The 21,841-nt window shown below is 42.7% G+C and overlaps 1 protein-coding gene and 1 long non-coding RNA gene across 3 annotated transcripts in view; one reads left to right on the top strand and one right to left on the bottom strand.

The window, feature by feature from the left end:
- The window catches only part of TRAM1 (translocation associated membrane protein 1), a 29,301-nt gene extending 15,254 nt beyond the window's left edge, over positions 1 to 14,047 (bottom strand). Inside the window, exons 1-6 of one of the 2 annotated variants that reach the window (XM_036830315.1) lie at positions 13,724 to 14,047; positions 6,016 to 6,079; positions 4,406 to 4,527; positions 4,174 to 4,290; positions 2,714 to 2,772; positions 945 to 1,029 (exon numbers count right to left, since the gene is read on the bottom strand). In XM_036830315.1, coding sequence (XP_036686210.1) covers positions 945 to 1,029; positions 2,714 to 2,772; positions 4,174 to 4,290; positions 4,406 to 4,527; positions 6,016 to 6,079; positions 13,724 to 13,846 — 570 coding nt within the window. In that variant the 5' untranslated portion in view covers positions 13,847 to 14,047. Of the gene's footprint in view, positions 1 to 944; positions 1,030 to 2,713; positions 2,773 to 4,173; positions 4,291 to 4,405; positions 4,528 to 6,015; positions 6,080 to 12,869; positions 12,895 to 13,723 lie in introns of those variants that run through there. The other variant, XM_036830316.1, reaches the window with a different exon arrangement.
- A 4,469-nt stretch (positions 14,048 to 18,516) lies between these two features.
- LOC118883726 lies at positions 18,517 to 21,841 on the top strand. Its single transcript, XR_005017084.1, has 3 exons — positions 18,517 to 18,572; positions 19,293 to 19,429; positions 20,751 to 21,841. It is a non-coding gene; the product is annotated as an uncharacterized LOC118883726 (long non-coding RNA).

Here is a 21,841-nt window from a genome sequence, read left to right as displayed (position 1 = left end):
TTAACTCGTGATCAGACTTCTTTTATGCACAGCCCTACCCACGTCTCAGTTCATATATAGGGATAGTTAAACAATCTCTCCCCAAAAAAGAGAACAAAAGTGCTTGATTAATTTATCAGAGGGAAAAGGTATTCCAGAAAAAAGAACTGATGTGTTGGGATTATAAAATTAGAGAATGTCAGTGTGAATGAGGCATAAGGAGAGAGCGGAAGAAAAAGGGACCAGGGGAGGGGGCACAGACAGGAGAAACCCTTAGAGCACAGGTGAGCAGCTTTATTTTAGTTCAAAGCAACAGGGAGCTAGTAGAGTTTTTAGAGGAGAAAGAGTTAAATAAAGGAAATAAAGTTTACTTTGTGACGTCACAGAAGCCTGACTTCAGACATACTGAGGGTAAAACTACACAAGGAGGCTACTGCAGTGCTCCAGTGGTTTACTCATTGTTCAAACAAAACAAACAAACATCTTTCCCACCTATTTCACCAGGAAAAAATTCAAGGTGAATATTTAACTATGGTTTACTTTTCTCAATACTGAATTTTTCTTTGGGACTTATACACAGTACCATTTAGTTGTACAATAATCTAATTAATCCTTTTGGTCTCGCTTGTGAAACTGCTAAGAATATCAGTAACACAAAACTAACATTACATTGCAAAATTTGTTTAAATTTTAATTTATTTTAAATTACCACTAACATAATTTTAAAATGAGAAACTAACATGTCAAATGTAAAATCCCCCTCTAAGTTAAAATGACTGAAGGTTTCTTCAATAAATACTTAAGGATACTTAGCCTCTGTGGAAAGGGGAGAGGTGAGAGAATAGTGGGGGGAGAGCTGAGGTGAGAGGGAGGTTAGAGACATGAGGAAATAATTTTAAAAAGACTTCCAAAAAAGGCAAAAAAAGGCAAAAGACAATTTTTAAAATTATAAAACCCCTGCTTACTTTTTTGGTTTTCTGGAAGTAGAGTTCAGGAAAAGCATGAAACCAGTATGCCAACTGTGATATGTAGAAAAACTTCATTTGAAATCTGTACCAACACAAGAAAGTAAAAATACCTTTTAAAGCATACCATTTTTAAAGAATAAAGTACAAACAAACACTGGAAATCAGGATGTACTAAGTAGCCACCTTTGCGTTATCACTTCAGGTCCCCTCACGATACTCCATGTACCGTACTCTCCAACAGCCACTTCCCCCGGCCCCCCGGTCCCCCAGCATCAGTCAGCTCCTCTGGATTAAACAGCAGAAGCAGAGACATGATCTACAGAACACTGTGAACATGCAAGCGAGCTGCGAGGAAACAGAGCCCCTTGTCTATTAGTTACTTAATACTGAAGAGTATGCCTGTCAGCTACTGAAAACATAACGGACCATGACTCTAAGGGAATCAAATCACAGATCGGTAAGGTTTCGTCAAAAGGGAAGTGGGAAGAGCAAACAAGATGGATAGAAAAGAGAAGGCACACAGATTAACCAGCACCTGAAACCGGGATAATCCCAATTTCAAACAATCCCTGGATTTTTTCTTAGGGAAATATGGTAACTCTACCAGGTTGAGACACTGAGAGCCCCCAATAAATGGAGGCAAACCAGGATTCCAGAGAAGAATAAATAAGGCACTGACGGACTCCCCAGGAGACGTATCATATTCAGTCTAGAATCCAGTCTCCTCCTCACATCACACCCCTCCAGATCTTCCGCTTTCTCTCTGTTCTCCCTCCCCCTCTCCTCCAGAGGTCTAAAGCAGAAAACACAAAGCCAATCTGAATAACTCCAGGGGGGTGGGGAGGGGGAGAAGATACAGTTCCACATAAACATGATGTTTATATCTCCAGTTTACACAAGTGCATTGAATTAACAATTTTTAAAAGTTAGAATGGCTCAGCAGAGCATGGTAATATTGCAGGGTCATGTTATATTCCCTTCATACTTTTTCACCAATCCTCACATCACAACACGTTTATTGACTACTTTCTACCTGATAAGCACCTACAGCCTGGCACAGCAAAGGATATAAAAAGAGACAGTTTTTCTTGCTGTCAAGGCACATATAGCCTTGGTGGGCATGGGCACAATTTAAGACTTACATAAATGAGACAATTACAGAACAGCCAAGACAATGTATAGATAAACAGAAAATACTGCACACCAAAATGACAAATTCAGGAAAGCAGAAGCCAATATAGGCTAAAGGAGCAAGGAAAATATGGAATAGATGTTCTAGAGCTGGGCTTGAAGAATGAATAACTTAGCTGGCTGACTTTGCAACCCCTGAGCTTCTTACAGCACTGTACAGAAACCCTGGGGGCCAGAAAAATAAAAAAGAAACAGTCCCTACCCTCAGGCTTTTAGTGTAAGAGAGTAAGAAATGGAAGGAGTGAAAAGAGACTGGGGCAAAGAAAAGCAGCAAAAGTATGTAGAAGACGGAGCAGTGACGAGGAGAAGCGTTAGGGAAAAGAAAGGGAAGACAGAGGACTAAATTAGAATTACTGTTAAAATCAGTCTTCTCAAGGTAACAAACATGCCGGAAAGATTATATACATGAAAAAAGCACACAGGAATTTTTTGTCCTTACGGCAGTGAGACTGCCAAAGACATATCTATTGTTTGAATTTCCCTAAGGTCCTAAAGAGAATAACAAGAACAAATCCTGCTTAAAAGTGACATGACCATGGTCCTTAACTAAGAAAAACCTGCTGAAAATGACTTACGTCATCAGGTTATGGGGATAAGCTCTCCACAAGATAGTTGGGTCTGAGATATAGTTTTCCTAAGAGAGAAGATACAAAAATTAGCCTAATGAGCATGGAAACGTCTTAGAAAATAAGAGAGTATTTTCATTCCTTGCACATTTACATCTCTCCACCTCAAGTTCCATTGAAGTCCAACCTTTTAGATGTTTCAGTTATTTTCCATTCAGTCCAACTGCTTACTTTAGTGAAGTGAAAATCAATATGAGTGACTTGAAGTCAAATAAGACATAATTCCTGGCTTTCGAAATTCTTTCAATCCAGTAGAGTAAAAAAGACACGTATGCAAACAAATATAACACAACCAAAAAACAGTGATGGCGCATAACAGAGTTACAACAGCCACTGGAGGGATGAATTCTGTCCTGGGTAATCAAGGAAACGGTTCAGAAAGAGGTGGTGCCTGACAGGAGACAGAAGATCAAGGTGTTGCCAAGTTTTACAGGATTATGTCCACATAGTAACCATGTCTTTTTCTTAGATAACCAGATCTATTTAGTGAGAATTACTGCATATGTATATAAAAAAAAAAACCTGAAGCAACTTATCTTTAATATTTTCCCACGGAAGTTCAACACTTATACGTTTTTTAAAAAATGTATAAGATAGAACTTTTGTACATCAACAATAAAAAATTTTTTTAATGTATAAGAAAGATTTTAAGCTGAACTTTAATGTATCTATAAAGTATCATTAAAGCAGCAGTTTACAAAGCAACAAGCACTGGACTGAAAGGCTGAGTTTTAGTCTATCTCCAACCATAAGTGTCATACCCTGGAAGATTCTCTTTACCTATTTATTCATCTCTAACATAGCGATTAAAAAAAAAATACTGTGTCCTGACAAACTTAAAAATATGTAAACTCTGGGGTTCATATAAACTTAAAGGACTGATATTACTAATATTAGATACTCTCTTCCCCCTCATTAGTTAGAATGGTACACTTAAAGGTTTAGATAGCCTTAATAAAAAGTTAATCAATATTTTAATTTGCTCAGAAAATACCTGGACTGTGTTTAAAGAACGAAATGACTGGAAACACTACAACTCATGTAACCCAGTGAAAGGATCACTGATAACTTACCCTTTTTGCTACTACAGAGATACCTGCAAATGACTACAAGATATGAAGACAACACTCAGATCGACTAAAAATGAGTAAGGCTTTCTGAAACATTAAACATAGTTGGCAATTTTTGCTGTATAAAAACTAACTAAAAGAGAGGCTTACTGATGAAACTTGATTTATACTAGTTCAACAGCAGAACTCCTGATCTTAGATAAGAAGAACAAGAGACGAGGAATTTTTCTAAGGTTCAGGGTTTGCTTATGAGCATTAAAAATAGGACATCAATTTCTGTTCTGGGTATATAATTAAATACTTTGAGAGGTTAAGAATTTCAGCACAGTACATACTTACAGATATGAGAATGAATGTGCCCCAAACACAAGAAAATAGGTAGAATGCACTCAGCTGACCAGATTCATTAAACTTGCTGTGTTTCGTTTTGGAAAAGTGCATTCGCCTGTTAATTTTCTAAAAATAAAAACAATCGTTAATAATTAAGATTATAAAATATATTTAATATGACTATCATAGTATGGAGAGCTAGTATTTTACAAAGTATAGATTTCTAAGATTGCATACTTACATCCAACACATATTCTTGAATTATGGCATGAATAATTATCGCCACTAGCATGTAGAAGAAAACTGTAGCCAAATCTTTGATACCATAGTAATAAAGGAACGCTGATTCAGTAGCTTGTTCTTCTGAAGGCCAAAAAGGACAGGACACACATACACAAAAATATACATAAGATTATAAAAACAGCACTTAAGTACAACATAGTTATGGAAACAAACAAGAGAAGACTAACCTAATAAATAAGTTTACAGAAACATCATGGTAATTTGCTTTTGGACACCTTCAGTCTTAGGAACAATGAAAACTGAGGAGACTATCTAGAAGTCTAAAACTTCAGAAATTATTTACAAAGACTTGACACATGTTAGTTACAGCCATTAAAGACCAGAGAACAGGGAAGGGGAGGCCACACTGAGATCCTTGGGGACTGTAAAATTGATATTACCCCAGGGATAGGGGTTAGATTATACTTAGGTTGTATTAAAAGTTATACTTAGCCCATTTGCCTGTCTTTTCAAAGAACTTTTGAAACTTTCAGCTTTCTAGCTCTACTTTCAAACTAGACACCACATTTATGATTCTGCTGGAAAAGCTGACTCAACTTTGATTTGATTTAGTTTTGAATTCTAAGCAGGAGAGACAGAGGCAACTGCTACAATTGTTTTCAATCTTTAAAAGTGCTAAGATTTTTTCAGAACAAGACTTAATCAAATACTTGTGAAGTGATAAAAGAGCTTTGTTTTTTTCTGGCATACTCAAATTTCAAAACAACTTTGTGGTTCTGGGTACTGTGATATCTAAGTTACTACATCAAATATTTACAAAATGATATAACTGAACAAAAACCCAACTCCATGTTGTATAATTGATCTTACATTCTAAATAGAGAGACTCGGGGCTCGGGGCAAGTTTACCACCTGAATATGGTAATACTTTGTTAACTGAATACCCTACTCCTCACCCATGCTACTTAATTATATTACTGTATTCAACTACAATCAACTTCCAATAACAACTTGATTTTCACATAGCATCATTCAGAAAAACTTTTCGAAATAAAACCTAAAAGCGTAGTTTGGATGTTATTACCAGATGCTTATTGACATTCTCTCTAATCAAATAACTGATAGGATGGTAGAGCACAACCAAGAAGTGAAAATAAAATGGGCTTAAGAGGGTTGTTATTACAGGTCCAAAACAGAACCCATACAAGTCAGAAAAACTGAACCTGAACATTGGGCCTTTAGAAACCTTGACTGAACAATGACACTTCAGACAAATGTAAAATGTCTATTCTTAGGATTTTCTTATGAAAAGATCAGAGGGAAGAGAAGGCAAAAAAAAAAAAAAAGTTCTTCATTGGAATTTTAAGCCCATTTACAAAAATACACAATAAACATTAAACACATAAAAACTGATTTTCATACAATACATAGGGTGAAGTCAACCAAAAACATCAGATTTTGCATTACAAAATCATCAAAATAATATTCAGTCTAATCACGAAGGAGATCTGTGAAAATAATGAAGAACCTAGTGTTTATGGAAATTTCCAAGTCTGTCCTACTGAACTCTTTTACTTAACCAGAAAATTCCAAAAGAAAACTACCTACCTGTTGCAGGGAGGGTAACATTGTACTGAAGAGTAACAAAAATTATAGAAGCTTTTGCTGTTATCTAGAAAGAAAAAAAAAGAAGATCAAGTCAATTTGTGACCCTCTCCCAAACAGCAAATCGGGGGGAAAAACATTCCAAGTTCTGTCCCCACATCTAAGAACCAAGGGCACCCTAGTTCCAGCTGCACCCTGACAGGCACGACTGGACTTCCCGATCACCAAGGAGCTGAGCTTGAAAGTTAACATAATTCACCAGTGTAGTCTGCAGTTTAGATGGGATTGTGTAATTCACTCCTAACTTTAAGATTTCAAAAGAGATACTGCAGTTCCAGTAAACAGTGTTTGGACAAATAATGTTTCTCTACTCTAGACCTGTACAATGAACACAAAATTTCCATCAAGAAAAATTTTAAATGTAAATTAATGAAAGAAAAGGAAGCACAGTTACCATGACAAAAGGTAGATCAAAGGTAGGATCTGTGGTGTGTGTGTTAATCTCCCACACACCTGGCATAGTTACATTGTCGATAAATATTTAACTGACCTGACTACTAGCAAAAGCAAAGTGGTCAGAACAGAAAAATGGAACGCTTACTCAATATTTATAGGCACCAGGCACTGTGCTAGACAAGAAAGGATAACAAAGGAATGATATAATCCTGATGGCTAGCAACTTAGTCCAGTCTGGAAGACAGGTAAACAAATTGCTATAATACCACAGAATCAATGCCAATGTGAACTCAGGATAAACAACCAAAGCATTTTTTTTTGTTTTTGCTTTCTTCCTGGGGTGAGGGATGAGGCATGTTCTGGAAAGGCTTCGCAGGCGATGTGGTGCAGAAAGCTGTCTCCTGTTGGAAAAGAAAAGTTCCCTAGGCTCACGCAGTGGGACCGAGAGGGCAGCATATGGGAGAAACAGAAGCGCAAAGGCCAAGGAGCGGTAAACAGGAGGTCAGGCATGGGCACACATCAGGAAGGGGTAGAAAGGCCTAGAAAAAGTTACCAAGTGCTAGAAAGGACCTAGTTTGCTGAGCTTAGCAGTTTAGATTTTATTTTAGCCCGACCAGACAGTTTTGGGGAGGGGGAAGTTATTCGTGCTTTTCAGAAAGATCGCTGACTGGGGCACAGTGCTGGCCTCTCAAGCCCCCTCGGACCCACGCTCCACCCCGCAGTCAGTACCCCCTCCTGATCATGTTAACGCCACTCCCCACGCCCATCCTCCCTCCACCCGCGCCCCAGAGGTGCTTCACCGATTCCCATTCTCTCCAGGATAAGAACAAACCCCACGGTCTGGCCCTGCTTCTCCAGCCCCCGTCTGGTTACTTCTGCCTCATCCCTTGCCTCCTGCGCTCCTCCCACCACAGCTCCGTGCACCCGCAGTGTTATCTAAAACACTGCTGGAAAACCTCTCCACTTCGGATCTCAGGTCAACTACACCCTTTCAAGGAAGCCTTCCCCGTCTCTTAGGATAGGTCATTTCCTTTGTTAGATTACCTCAGAGACCCGTGTTCCTTTCTTACAAAACGTATACTCTTGGCGTGATTGTATTAATCACTGCTGTCTCACCCATCAGACAGACGGTAGTCTCCATAAGAGCTGGGAGCACGTCTGTTTCTGCTCATCACTATATGCTTAGAGCCCAGCATGGCGTGTGGCACTTATCAGGCGATTGTTCAATATTACTGAACAAATATTAGATAAAATATAAATTGGAGTAAGGATGCAAGTCAAGTACGAGTTTTGCAAGAGACCCTGTGAAAAGTAATAAGGCCTGAACGAAGGCAGTAGTAGTGGGTAGAGGCGGAACTTTTGAGGCAGAATAAGGCTTGGTTAGCAGGATAGAATCAGATTATGTACTGATGCTGCAACAACTGGGTGAAAAGCAATACTACTAATAAAAATGTGGAATATACAGGAGGAACCGCAGGTCTGAGGGAAAAAAGAAATTGTGCTTTATATAAACTTAGATTTCTATGAGATATGCAGCTGGCAAGACCAACAGGTAGGTAAGGCCCACATCTGGAGCTCTGCAGGGAGACCGGGGCTTAAGGATTTGGAAGTCTCTGTTTACAGACAGTACATGGTACATAGTCGAGGCTGTGAAAGTATATAAATCCTCTACAGAGAGTGTACAGGATTCGATGAGAAGCAGGACAACATCAGAACCACGGAGAGGGCAGAGAAAAAGGCTGGTGGCAAAATAAGAAATGATCAGAGAGGAGAGGCAGAGAGAGAAGGAAGAGAGCTAGATGCCCCAAAAGCCAAAGGGGAAACATTTCAAAAAGGTGTGGTTAATAAAGTCAAAGTTTCAATAGAGATGTGTCAGGAAAAGAGTGCAGCGGACCGGACGATTTAAGAAGTCATCAGTGGTCGCAGCTTGAGTGATTCCAATGAAGAAGTGAAAGCAAAAGCCACCTCACAGTGGAGCGCAGAGCACAAGGGGAACAAAGGGGTTCCCAGCGACAGATGCCAGGTCAAGATTTATGTCGTTTTGTGATGGGAGGCACTGAGCTGGTGTGGGGGCAGTCAGCAAAGGCACCAGGGAACAGGGAGAATTTCACATGTAAGGGCATAATGGATGGAAAGATCTGGTAGGGATGAAATATAAGGATAGAGCTAAAGGTTGATCTTGAGCAGTTTTCCTCTCAGATCAGGCAGGCAGAAGGTAAAAATGATGAGATAGGTAAGTTCCATAAAAGGCAAGAAACTGAAGAAATTCCCTGTGGCGGGGGAAAAGCAATGTCATCTGTTAAGCATAGTTGGGGGCTCAAACGATGAGTATTTTTATAGTTCCTTTAGGGAAAGGAGCTGGCCAGGGAAAAGTAAAAAGATCCCTGGGTATTACTTTTGTCTGAGGTCAGAAACCCTTGACTTGTAATATTATCTATCAGCAAGAGTGCATGACTTCCTCTGACAACACTGAGCAATCCACAAATGGGGAGGCACGGAAAAGGCAGACGGCAGTCTGGACCCACGGTGGGATACGTGCAGGCCAAGTAAGGAGAAAGACCAAGAGGGAAAGGGAGCTGAGGGCCTGGGGGGAGTGTGGACAGTAGTTAAAGTCTACAGGAAGAAAAGCAAAGCAACAAGGGCCTAATACACCGGAGAAAAGGAAAGGGAACCAGGCCCCATAAAAGCCTGGACTAGGGGGAGAGCTGGCATATGAGCAGTAGAAGCGGGGAGATGAACAGCGTGCAGGTTGCAGCTGAGTTCTGCTATTCTGGCAGTCAGGATCTGGAAATACGGCAGGCTTGTGAGATAAAGTCAGGGTACGGCCACCACAGGGAGTTGTTTCACTGGGTAGATACATAAAGATCACTTCCCTAGAAAAGGCAAGTAAGGCTTTTCTGTGTTACATTTTGGGTCATTCACACGGATGCGTGAGAGCAGAACAATGACATGAGTTTCCAGGGTAACACCGCTTTCACGTGATTCTTTTTAATAAAGTTGACTGATTACTAAATTTTCTGTTTTAATATCTTTGTTTAGATTTCATATATAAATGCACGCACACTCCACATCGCTGTTTCTAATTTAGAATATGAGGTCACCACTACCATAGCTAAAAAAACTTTTAAAGTTTTTTTTTTACAAATGACAAGTGAAATTCTTCAAAGATAAATTTAATATCAAATTCCCAAAGCAACAAAAATTAGATTATCCTTTAATGTTAGGCTTCCAAAGAAAATTAAAATCTGGCTTCCAGCTAGCTTAGCATGTGACAGTAAGCAGAATAAGAAGAGGAAAAATACAAACTACACACCCTAACAAATGTTTATAGAACAATTTTTTAAAAAGAAGAAAAATTTAACCAGTAATCATGCTCTTAGCCATTTCTAGGCGTCCTAAGCCTCATACCACGGCCAGCACTGCTTTAGTTAAACTAATATTACAGTTAATCAATAGTAGGACAAGTTAGTTTGGAATAAAATATGCTACAGAAGTATACAATGCACTCAAAAGTAAAAATGAGTTTATGACAATTTTGGACATTTAAAGCACTGCTCTCCATTTATAAGAAAAATATGAGACTTATTCAGATACATCTTAAACAGGTTACCACGACTCTAATGAATTATTTAATTCTGCATTGTATAGAGTATCATGAATATCATAATATTTCTTTAGTGGTCACCAGCTGGGGCTTGGTATCTTTTCTTGTCATACAGAGATGTTAACTATTTTGTACTTGTCAGAGGGAAGTGTGACTACTACATTGACTGAGTGTCTCAAAGATAAAGGCAATTTCTGAATATCAAATCCCACTTTCTCACCAGCTTATATAAAATTAAGTTCTTAAAAAAAAGGAGGAAAGAAAATGTTGGCATTAAGATAAGCCATGCTTAAAAATAAAACAAACCCCCAAGACTGTTCTACATAGTTGAAATTGTAAAGGTCCCCCAAACCTGGCATGGCACAAACAACCTGGACTCCTGAGTCTCTGAAAAGTAAATTCCTCCCGGAAGGAAATATTCCTCGTGGAAACCCCTAACTCCTCTTCTATATCCTCACTTTCAGAAAGCTTCCCAAGTATCTTTACATCTTTCAACTGTTAAATTTTCCTAACTCCAATATGAAGTCATTAATTATAGACCATGATGTGCAGTATGTGGACAGAAACTGTCTGTACTAAACACATGATTTCAAAATTCACAGCAATTTCTGATAACACAAACTTCCCTGGAAATTAAACTCTTCCATATCTCCCCAAAAAACTATTGCTTTATCAACCTTATCAGTATATATAATCTCTTTAGATGCTAACTGTTAGAATTTTCTCACATAAAAGTGCTGTCTTCTGTTTTTCGACTTTGATAAATACCTAAGGAATAATGAGCTACCATTTATGGTATGCCTCCCATAAGCCACACTTTGAACTAGCCATTATAAAACTTAGTTTAATACTCAGAGTAATCTGATGAGCCCTATTTTACAGAAAAAGAAACAAGTTCTAAGAAGTTATATGACATGCCCTACGCCACCCAGTTAGCAAGCAGTAGAGTCCTAACTCCCTTTAGCTTCAGCGTCTATATTGATTCTTCATTTTGGCTAGTAATACAGTATCTGTTATTGCTTTGTCAATTTCACCATAAATCCTCTGACATTTCAATATATTTACACAAAAGGCTGAACAGTTCTGTTGCAAAAACATTAACTTCTCTATTATTCTAGCACAAATACTGTCATTCTATAACTACGTTAACGTTGAAATTCAGCAATTACTTTATTATTTTTTAATTAATTAATTAATTATTTTAAAATTATTGGCTGTGTTGGGTTTTCGTTGCTGCACACAGGCTTCTCATTGCAGTGGATTCTCTTGCGTTTCGGAGCACGGGCTCTAGGCGCACTGGCTTCAGTAGTTGTGGCACATGGGCTCAGTAGTTGTGGCTTGCGGGCTCAGCTGCTCTGCGACCTGGGGGATCTTCCTGGACCAGGGCTTGAACCCGTGTCTCCTGCATTGGCAGGCGGATTCTTAACCACTGCGCCACCGGGCAAATCCCGCAGCAATTACTTTAAAAGTCAAGTAGCAAAACTAATCCAGTGAATTTTTTCCCATAGGTAGGTAACATGCTTTCGACTCCTGAAACTTTAACACATGGTAAGAAAAATGTAGTACAACCTGCACAAACTTCTTTCTGTCTACTACTTCAACATTCTTTTTTGAACTGACTTTAAAAACTTCTATTTAGATCTTTGTTGTGTCTATTTAAATTGATAAATTTTACAGATGTAAAGGTGAAAATCTACTCACTGTTAAAAAATCACTGACATGTGAGGCAAGGTATAGGTGGTGAACTTCTCTAGAAATGTGGTAAGAGAACATGAAATATTTTACATAAAAGCAACGTTAGAACATTTCTAAGTGCAAGCACTTCTGATTTATATTCCATTTCATTCAACGCATTGCAAATACACCTTGCAGGTAATATTACTCCTAAATTATATCTTTAAAGACAGGGATTCTTACCATGTGGAGATGGGTTATGGCAAGCTTTACGGAACTGTTCAGTATATAGTACACACAAAAGTATTACTTCTAACACCAAAGCAGAAAGTATATACAAGTATAAAATTCAGAAACAGAGTACAAATGTTTAGCATTTGCATTTCTAATATCATATACATTCATGTAGTGCTGTATAAACCGTGAGATGCCTTCTCACCATATCATCTGATCTCTGCAAACAATGGCTGGGAGAACAGCACAGGTGATGTTATTTCCTTATACAGAGCAGAAAAACTGAGGCTTAGCCTTGGGTCATTCAGTAGGTAAGTAGCACAGGCCCAGCCTAAATCGAACGATGTGACATATGTTAGTTCCCTTCTACCCTCCCTTTCAGGATACCTACTACCTCCTTAGCAGTGGACTACGTGGACGTAAATGACACTATCAAGAATCAAAACACCTGTATCTAGATCCAGAAAAACCCATTTGAAAAGAAGCAAAAAATTATTAAAATATTAAGTTACCTAATCATAACATTTAAAAAACCCACATGGGCTCCATTTAAACTATTTATTCATCTTTCGGTCACTGGCAGTCTCATTACACCAGTTTTTCTCAAGAATTCTTAATGTCACTCATTAAGCAAATATTTTGTAAGCATCTCCTAAATTTAGGCGTTGGAAATAGATTAGGAAAAACCCAAAATTTCTGCCCTCACTGAGGTTACATTCCAGGAGCAGGGAGACAATAAATAAGTAAAATAATTAGTGTATTTGGTGGGGCACAGGAGCTACAGAGAAAGATTAAAAAGGGAAAGAAGATAAGGAATGGGCGTGTGTACCGGGGAGCGAGGGAAAGGAAGCCGTAGGATGTTACACGTTCACCTTGCAAAGTTTCTTACCCACATTCAACAGCTGTTAAGTAAGTCATCACAATACTCGCTACGTGGGAAGAGAATTTACACACTCCTGACATTTCCATCCTCTCCTATTTCAAGAAACAAAAAGAAAATTATCCGACGCCTCGGCACTGCTGTTCAGAACCCCGATTTCTGTATCAGACCTTGTTTCCTTAAGGAAAGAGCAAGCGCCGGGGCAAAAAGTTCGATCACTGGTAACAATACCAGCTTGGGAGACAGGAGTTAAAACAATCGGGTGGGTGCGACTCGGAGAGCCGACCCCGCGGAGATCACTCGCTGCCCCGCGGCCACCGCCCTTCCAGTGGGCAGCGGACGCCGGGCTCCGTCGGTTTCACCCCAGACTCGGTGCCGCCGCGGCTCCCGCCGCCGGCACCGGGCGCTCTCCGGCCCCCGCGGCCTGGCCAGCCGGGCGCGCCGGCCATTGCCCAGCCCGCCCACCGCCCGCAGCCAGCTCGGCGTGCAGGGGCCGCCCCCGCCGACCGCCGGCCCCTCGCCGGCTGCCACGTAACCCTTCGCGGGAACCAGGAACTGCGCGGCGCGGCCGGCGGGAGGGGGCGGCGGCGGCGGGAGGGAGGCGTGCGCGGCGGCCGAGGGGGCGATGCGGCGACCCCGGCCCCTGCGGGCGCACGGCGGCCAGGCTCCCGGGGCTCCGCAGCCCCAGGCCGGCTCGGCGCGGGGCGGGGCAGGCCCGCTCCTCCGGGCCGGGCGGCCGGCACCTCCCCCCCACCCCCACCCCCTCCGGGATCCCCCGCGGTCCCGGGCCGAGGGGCTGAGCTGGCAGCCGGGGCCCGGGGAGAGGACGGCGGGCGGGCGATTGGGGCGCGGGCAGGGCTCACCTCGAACATGAGCCCCAGCAAGAAGACCATCGCCACACAGGAGACGATGTCCGCGTGATTCTGCAGGACGAATTCGTGGCTCAGGACCGGGGGGCTCTTGGTGCTCTTCTTGCGAATCGCCATGGTGAAGCCGCCGCCCGTGCCCGCAGGTGCTCCGCCCCGGCTCCGCTCTTCCCAGCTGCTCACCGACTCGCCGCCGCCGCCGCCTCCCCCTGGCTGCTCCTCACAGCCCCGCCGCTACAGCTCGCTGGGGCTTCACTTCCCATCCCACAGCCAGTACGCAGCCGCCGGGGCCGCCCGGAAAAAAAAAAAAAAAAAAAAAAGGCAAGCCCACAGAGGAGGCGAGCATGCGCACGGGGGAGACGGCGCTCTCTTGTGCCGCGGCCGCCCCTGCGAGCCCACAGCGCCGCCTAGGGAGAGGAGGCCGTCCGCCCGGGGCCGGGCGAGTGTAAGAAACCTGAGCGGCGCCTCTCCTGCTCCGCGCCAGGGCGGGGGTTGGGAGTCGTTTGAGGCGCGAGCTTCCTGCGCTTACTTAACAGGCTGAGTCCGCGCCTCGGTCACAGGGCGGCCACGTGCTACGGCATGCACGGGTGCAAGCGTGCTTTCCGCCCTCTGTGCCACCCTGGCCTTGGGTGTCAGTGCCTGCTTCCACATTGATTGTCACTTCTTGAAAGCCACTGCCACCAGCAAAATAATCTAAACGTATGAGTACAGCTTAACTACATAAAGGTAGGGGCGTTCTTCGATTTTAGCAGCTGCCTTAAAAGTTAACTTCAGAGTTATTTTAAACACGCCTGAGGACTTGTTTCTTGTTCTTTGTAGGCTTGAGCTAGTTTTCAAAAAAGAACAATTCCTATTTGGTCTCACCTACCCATCCCTCAACGGGCATGCGACTGAAGTAAGTTCATAAGTTTGGGTTTACTGGCTTCATATTTATTATTAACAACACTTCTTGGTAATCTAGGGAGATGATTTTTAAAAGTCTGTGGATTAGACATGTCTTCCTCTTCCAGATTTCTGCCCAAACCAAGACTCCTTGTATTCTTTCTCCAGATGAATTGTACCACTGTTTACCCATTTGCCAAATCTAGAAACCAGAGTCATTCTGGACTGATCCCTTCAGCATCCTTCCATATCCAAACTATTACCAAACAAACCCAAGGCCATTCAGTCTCCCCTTCCCTTTCCCACTGCTGCACCTTCAGGAGGGGACTCACCGCTCGCCTACAATATTACAAGTCTGGTGAATCCCTTAGTGGTTTAAGAACATGGGTTTTTAAGTCAGAATTCTGTCACTCATTATCTGTATGATCATGGTTACTTACCTCCATGAGATTCGATTTCTTCATTTATTTATGTATTCATGTATTCAAAAAACTATTTATTGGGCAGCTACCATATGCTAAGTACTGGGGATACAGAACTGAAGGAAAAGTACAATTGAACCTATTCTTATGGGCTTTCATTTTAGTATGGGAAGAGGATCTTCACACAAGATTTAAAAAGTGAAACATGTCTTAAATTGAGATGAGGGTCCTGGAGAAAAATAAAGCAAGGCGAATAGGGAAAGTGTGGGAAATTGCATTTGTCTGAAGACTTGAAGAGGTGAGGGAGCAAACCATATCATCAATAAAAGGGAGATAATTGTAGTACCTGTAGCCTACTTTAGCAATTAAATGTGATGATTCAAGGAAAGTGCTTAGTAGAGAGTTAGGTATAAATGTTAGCTATTATTGTTATTATGTTTTCTTTTTGGCCACACGGCTTGCGGGATCTTAGTTCCCTGACCAGGGATTGAGCCTGTGCCCCCTGCAGTGGAAGCAAGGAGTCCTAACTGCTGGACTACCAGGGAGGTCCCAAATGTTAGCTATTGTTATTTTCCTACTTTCTGATCAAACAATTACTAGTTTTACCTACCTCCAAATCACCTTACAATTTCATATTAGAATGATGCTTCTAACAAAATTTTTCAAATTTTTTTGGTGGTTTCCCTTTTCCTTTATGGGAAGCTAGCATGACTAAATAGTGCTTTACGGTTTGGCTTCTGCCTACCCAGACATGCTCAAACCCTGCCTCTATAGGCCCCAATCTCTTAGTACCAGCACTACTGGCTTCCCACTCTATACACATGATAGTCTGCTCTCTTCCCACGCTCTCCCTGGCTTTGTGCTTGCTGCTGCTTCTGTCTGGGATGTTTTCTCCTCTCCCCTCATCTACCCAGCACATGCCTACTGTTCCTTCAAATCTCATTCACAGGTGACTTTGCTGAAACCTTTACTGACTTCTGTGGCCATCTCTAATGATTCAATTGCATTTTTTAAAATAGCTTTGAGATATAATTTATATCACGTAGTTCACCTATTTCAAGAGTAAAATTTGGTGATTTTTAGTATATTTACAAAATTGGGCAACCACCACCATAATCTAACTTTAGAACATTTTTATTATTCCCCAAAGAAAGACTTAGTTTTTGTTCTTGAAACTCATATACCTGGAATGGAAGACAATAAACAAGTCATTACCAATGTGATGGGTATTTTCAAGACTTGTTTGGTGAAGGGTGACATGGAAATAGTCTAGGTCATTTGGAAATTAATTGTTCCACTAAAGTCAGTTTTTAAACTGAAATGGACTCTTTCAAACCTTAAAATTTAATTATTTTTCACTTTTTTGTGAGAAAATACCCCCACTGGTGTTCTTTCAGTTGCATGAAACCTACCATACTCTGGACAGCTGTAGGACTTGGGATGACCATTGGATTTGGCAAGACAGAGGATGTGAGTTTGTGGCAGTGTGGGTTATCCAGGAAGTAGATGCCAAGACAAAGTTAGAATTGTAAGGGATTCGTCGTCAATAAAATTTGTGAAAAATAAATGGGAGAGGAGTCGGTAGGGAAAGCCTGCAGACCACGATACCTGTCTGACACCTGTGAAAGGAAGGAGGGAGGACCCGGCAGGAAGACCTCAGGCTGAGGTGCAGCCTGAGAACATCTCGGCCAGCCCAGCGGGGCGCTCCAGCAGACTGGGCAGAAATGGTGGGTCCTTGTAGTACTGTTCTGCTTAGTCAGGGGCTGGGGACTCCCGCCCTGCACTCTTGCCATCTTCCAGAGAAAGTCACAGCTTTTGCCAGGAGGTCCTCTCCCACAGCTCTCTCTCGGGCTCAGTTACCTGCTCCTTCCTCTGGCCCCTTGAATCACTCCATGGTTACAGCCAGTATCCCTTGTGGTTTCCTTACGCTCTGCCCATACTTCTGAAGAGTGCTTTTGTGAAAATTTCCTCAAATTACCCACTTTGAATGTGCCATTTGCTCCTGCTAGGACTTACTATGAAGATCACTGGTGACCTTCAAGAGAGTGTTTTCTTTGTAATGATAGGAATAAATAGCTGATTGGAATGGGTTTCAAGAGAGTGGGAGGTGGCAACATGGAGGCATGAGTATAAGCAACTCATTTGAGGAGTTTTTCCTATAAGATGAGACAGAAATGGGCAGGTAGTTAGAGAGGGGCTGAAGGGTCTAGGGAAAGTTTTTGTTTTCTTTTTGGATATGATCCATTTTTAAAAATTTTATTGAAGTATAGTTGATTTACAATGTTGTGTTAATTTCTGCTGTACGGCCAAGTGATTCAGTTATACATATATACATTCTTTTTCATATTCTTTTCCATTATGGTTTATCACAGGATATTGAATATAGTTCCCTGTGCTATACAGTAGGACCTTGTTCTTTATCCATTCTGTATATAATACTTTGTGCCCACTAATTCCAAACTCCCAACCCGTCCTTCCCCATGGATATGACCTATTTTATGTTTGCACGCAGAGAGAATGACCCATTAGAGCAAGAAGTTTCTTCTGCAGGAGATACCTGCAGGTCTGTAAGAGGTGATGGCATCTTGTGTACAAGTAGAGGCACCCACCGTAACAGGGATGGGGTTCCCACAGTAACCAGAGGAGAGCAGAGTTTGTGGATAGGTTAAGAATGGCCAGATGAAGTTGTCTTCTTGCTGTCTTCCACCCCGGAGGGTGGAGTGCTGGGGATGAGTCCTGAGGTCGTGCGGTCCTTGGCAATGAGACGGGAAGGGCGTGATGGAGGGAGGGCGCACATCGGAAGCGAGGAGTCGAGGCAGCAGGAGGGGAGAGTGCCCTCCACACGCTTTATGGATGGTCTGTCGCCAGGAGGGACTCAGGGAGCGGAAGGGGAAGGGGGCGGGCGCTGACATCTGGCACGAGTGAAGAGGATGAAGAGGAGTCAGGAGCCTGGTGAGGGGCTGATGGTCGCGGGGCCGTGGGTAGTGAGTGGGTGGTGTAGTTGGAGGGCATGGGCTTCCAGAAGAGCGCGGGTTTCTGAGCGAGGGGGGAGAGCTGTCTGTGGGCAGCAGGGAGGGGCACGGGCGCACCCACTCCTCCCCTCGGCTCTGCGGAGTGCTGGGGTGGGAGGGAGAGCGGCGGCCTCTTGAGGCTCCGGGGGAAGCAGGTTTCAGTTTCCACTGAGAGCTGCCCCAGGTTCCTGTGCAAGAGGGTGAAGTATGCAGAAAAGGGTGGAGGCTGTGGAGGGCTTGGCTGGTGACACAAATGGGGTTCTAGGGGATGCAGTGGAAGGGTGCGGGGAGGTAAGCTTAAGTCAAATCAGGGGACGAAGAGCCACGAGGGGGAGAGAATGTGGTGATGGTGGATGACCTGGAGGTTCGCCCCCAAGGGGACTAAGGTGGGAAGGGTCCTGCCGCATGGGGCAACTATCCAGATGGTCTTTTAGGGAAAGTGGGGAATCAATTCTAATCTTAGCTTCCTTTTTAGGATGGGCTGCTTCAGAAGCTTGTAGGGAGGGAGGACTGCCATTAAATCCTCTGAAGGTGGGTCATGGTGGTGGGGAGAGTGGTCTAAGGAGGCCCTCAGGGCTCTGGAGGTCTCTCTTAAGCAGACTGATTGCTCAGGTGTGTCCAGCTCTGGAGGCTATTATTGTGTGTCCAGCGTGGTGCTGGCTCCTATGTGTACAGACACTGTCTTGTGGGTAAGTGATGTTTCCGCAAATGTAGCTTGGATCCCGAAATGTTGGGATTCTCAGGATATTTTTAATAATTTAAAAAAGGACAAAAAGCAGATTGTTTGAAATTGGGTCTATCCAGGAAAATCTGTGGCATAGGGTTGCTGTAAGTATGAGAAATATAAAAGAAACGGAGAGACAATCTTTGCCCTCAAAGAGGTTATCTCTAGTTGGTCACACAAGACATATATAAAAAGGAAAAAAACAGTTCTGAGATGATGCAAAAGTAAGTACAACAAGCATGTGCCTAATAAAAGGAAGAACTAAAATGGGACTGTTGGATTTCAACAGCTCCTAGGGGACAAAAGAATGGAAAAGAAGAAACTAATATTTGTTGTATGACTACTGTGTTCCAGGTATTGATATTTTGCTTTCACATAAGTTACATCATTTAGTTTTCACAGAAACCCTATGAATAGTTGTTATTCTAATTTAAAAATGGGGAAACTGAGGCTCAGAGAGGTTAAGTAATTTGCCCAAAGTCCCAGGGCTGGCAACCTGTTTGTCTGACAAACCCATTCTGTTTCAGTATAAATAGGGCTCCAGGAGCTTCACTTACCAGGATGACCCTGAACTTCCAGACAGCAATGATTCTCAACCTAATCCATCGAAGAGACTGGCTCCTGCTCTGATGGAAACACAACGCCCATTAAAAAAAAAAACCAGGTCATTTATCTGTTTACATGCTATTGTTAAATCATTTATAGTAAATTTTAAGAATATAAAATTACACTCATCTTGTGAGGAAGAAATTGTATTTCTATGAGGAAGCGAAATCATTGCTTTAATAGTTGGAATGATATAATTTTCTTGAGTATAAATTTTACTGCTATGGAAAGTATAAGCCAAATTTATAATGCAGTGTTGTTACTCTTAGGAAAGATTGGCAAGAGAGGACACGTCACCCTTGGAGGGAGAGCCAACGGGTAATGAAAAGGCTGTGACCCAGCCAGATCACTCTTGGGTCCCCCTAAGGGCAGGACTGTGACCTTCTGACCTCTAGAAGCTTAAGGAACCCAAGATGGAGTGTCTATCCTTATTGAAACTATAACTTAGTTCACTTTATTTCGTCTCACTTTGTTTAGCACACCAAGGGCCTGAGTTAATGCTTCTCTGATAGATGAGAGATCAGTTTCAGAAAGTGGTGAATGCAAAGTGTAAAAATGGAAACAGGAAGTGTAAGTGATTTCAAGAAGTTTAGCTTCAAAGGGGAGGAGAGAGCAGGGTAGGTCACTAAAGAAGAATCAGGGAGTTAAGGTAGGTTTTGTGTTTGCTGTTGAATGATGCGACAGTTGATCATGTTTAGATACGAGAAAAGAGAAAAGAGGAAGAGGTTGAAGACACTGGGGAGACGGGGAGAGGTGCGAAAATTGATGGACTGAGGTCTTGAAGGTTTGGATCCTCCAGAACATAGGTAGAGGATTAACTTTACATAGGAGGAGACACCTCTTTTCACACGGAAACGAAGGAGGGACAAGGCAAGGTCAGCAGAGACAAAGCAGTCATGGACCTGAGTGGAGGTTCTTCCCCGCTGTGATGAGATCAGGAAGGGCAGTGCCAGGAAGACTGTGAGCCACAATCCTGTTTTGAAGGAATGAGAGGGGAGGGACAGCCACAAGGGTGGAGGGAAAGATGGCCACAGGAACAGGGTAGCCCTGGAGGTGTTTGGACAGGAGGAGACCGTCAGCCCCACTAAAGAGGCTTGGTGGTTTGAGGGGAGGGCTAGGGTACAGTTTAAGCAACTGGTCAAGGGAATGCTTGGTGCAGGGTTGGAGGATGTAGGGGGTTTCTTTATACTGGAGTGGATTATCTTATTATAACTCTCTTAGTTGCAAGGGACTGAAAAGAGGATTCACAAGATTCAGCAGATTCAAGAGAAAAGCTTTGGCGAACTGGGACGCTCTGTGGATCTTGGGAGCTAGCACCAGGTACTTGACCTCATCAGAACTCTCTCTCAGTGTATCTTTTTTTCTGTCTTTTGTTTCAGGTTGGCTTCATTTTTCCCTATAGTCAATGGACTTTATTTACATGGCAGAGAACATTGTCACTTGCAAGTTTTATCAGAACAATCCCAAAGGAAGACCTAGACAAAGCTGGCTTGGTTGTATGATCATTTCTGGGTCACGCGGCCTATCTTGATCACATGCATTTCCCATGGGTAGGGTAAGTGTGTCTATTATTAGAAGGTGCAGAGGAAGGGGTGTGAGGCAAATAAGAACGTGAACCAACATAGGTGGCCCAGGGCACATGGTGGGAAGGTTCTAAAGGTAGAGGAACAGCAGGAGGTGGTTGGATCAGGGGAGAAAAATCCAACAGTAGTATGACCATGAGTGAATGAGAAGAATAGATGGGTGGGATAGAATAGATGACTCGTATTTCAGGCAACAGCCAAGGACTCTGAAGATGTGTAGTAGGATGGATTTCTGAAATAAACTCAGCAGACACAGAGGAGTGGTCTTACTTTGAATTTGTTTCACCTGCAAGAGGGTCTTAGTTCTCATGAACAGACAGGGAAATGGTGGTAGGTAAGCGGTTCCTGGGGAGATTGGTACATGAGGACACAGCAGCAGCAGATTGGGGGTATGCTTCGCAAAGTAACTGGAGACTCGCCTCTGCCAGGGAGGCCACCCAGTAGATCACTTTCACCTGAGGAGAATGAAATGATGAGAGCATCATTCTGTGCAAAATGCTTTGCTCAACTGCTTCTGAAATTAGAAGGTCTTATACCTCAGGGAATTGGTGACTGGTGGGTCTGACACGATGTCTTGTCGCCATCAGAAAAATGGTGTATGGCTCAGTGCCTAGTAGAACCAAGGTCTCGGGGTGGTGGCCAAGGGTTCTTTGGAGCTGTTTCCTTGTTTGCATCAGCCCTTGTGCTCAAAGACACAGCTTACAGCACAAGTGAAAACAGTTAAAATGTGTACAGTTCATTGCAGCCCCCCAAACACTGTTGCTATATACATTATTAATTTTAATCTCATATCAACCAGGAACATAACGTTTCCCCTACTTCAAATAAGGAAGCAGAGCCTCGGTAAAATAACTTGTTTAAGATTTTACAACTATTAAATGTTAACT

The sequence above is a fragment of the Balaenoptera musculus genome, chromosome 17, assembly GCF_009873245.2.
Source record: "Balaenoptera musculus isolate JJ_BM4_2016_0621 chromosome 17, mBalMus1.pri.v3, whole genome shotgun sequence".
NCBI classification, from domain to species: Eukaryota; Metazoa; Chordata; class Mammalia; order Artiodactyla; family Balaenopteridae; genus Balaenoptera; species Balaenoptera musculus.
Note: the sequence above shows the minus strand (reverse complement) of the source record. Positions and strands in the feature narration are given on the sequence as shown.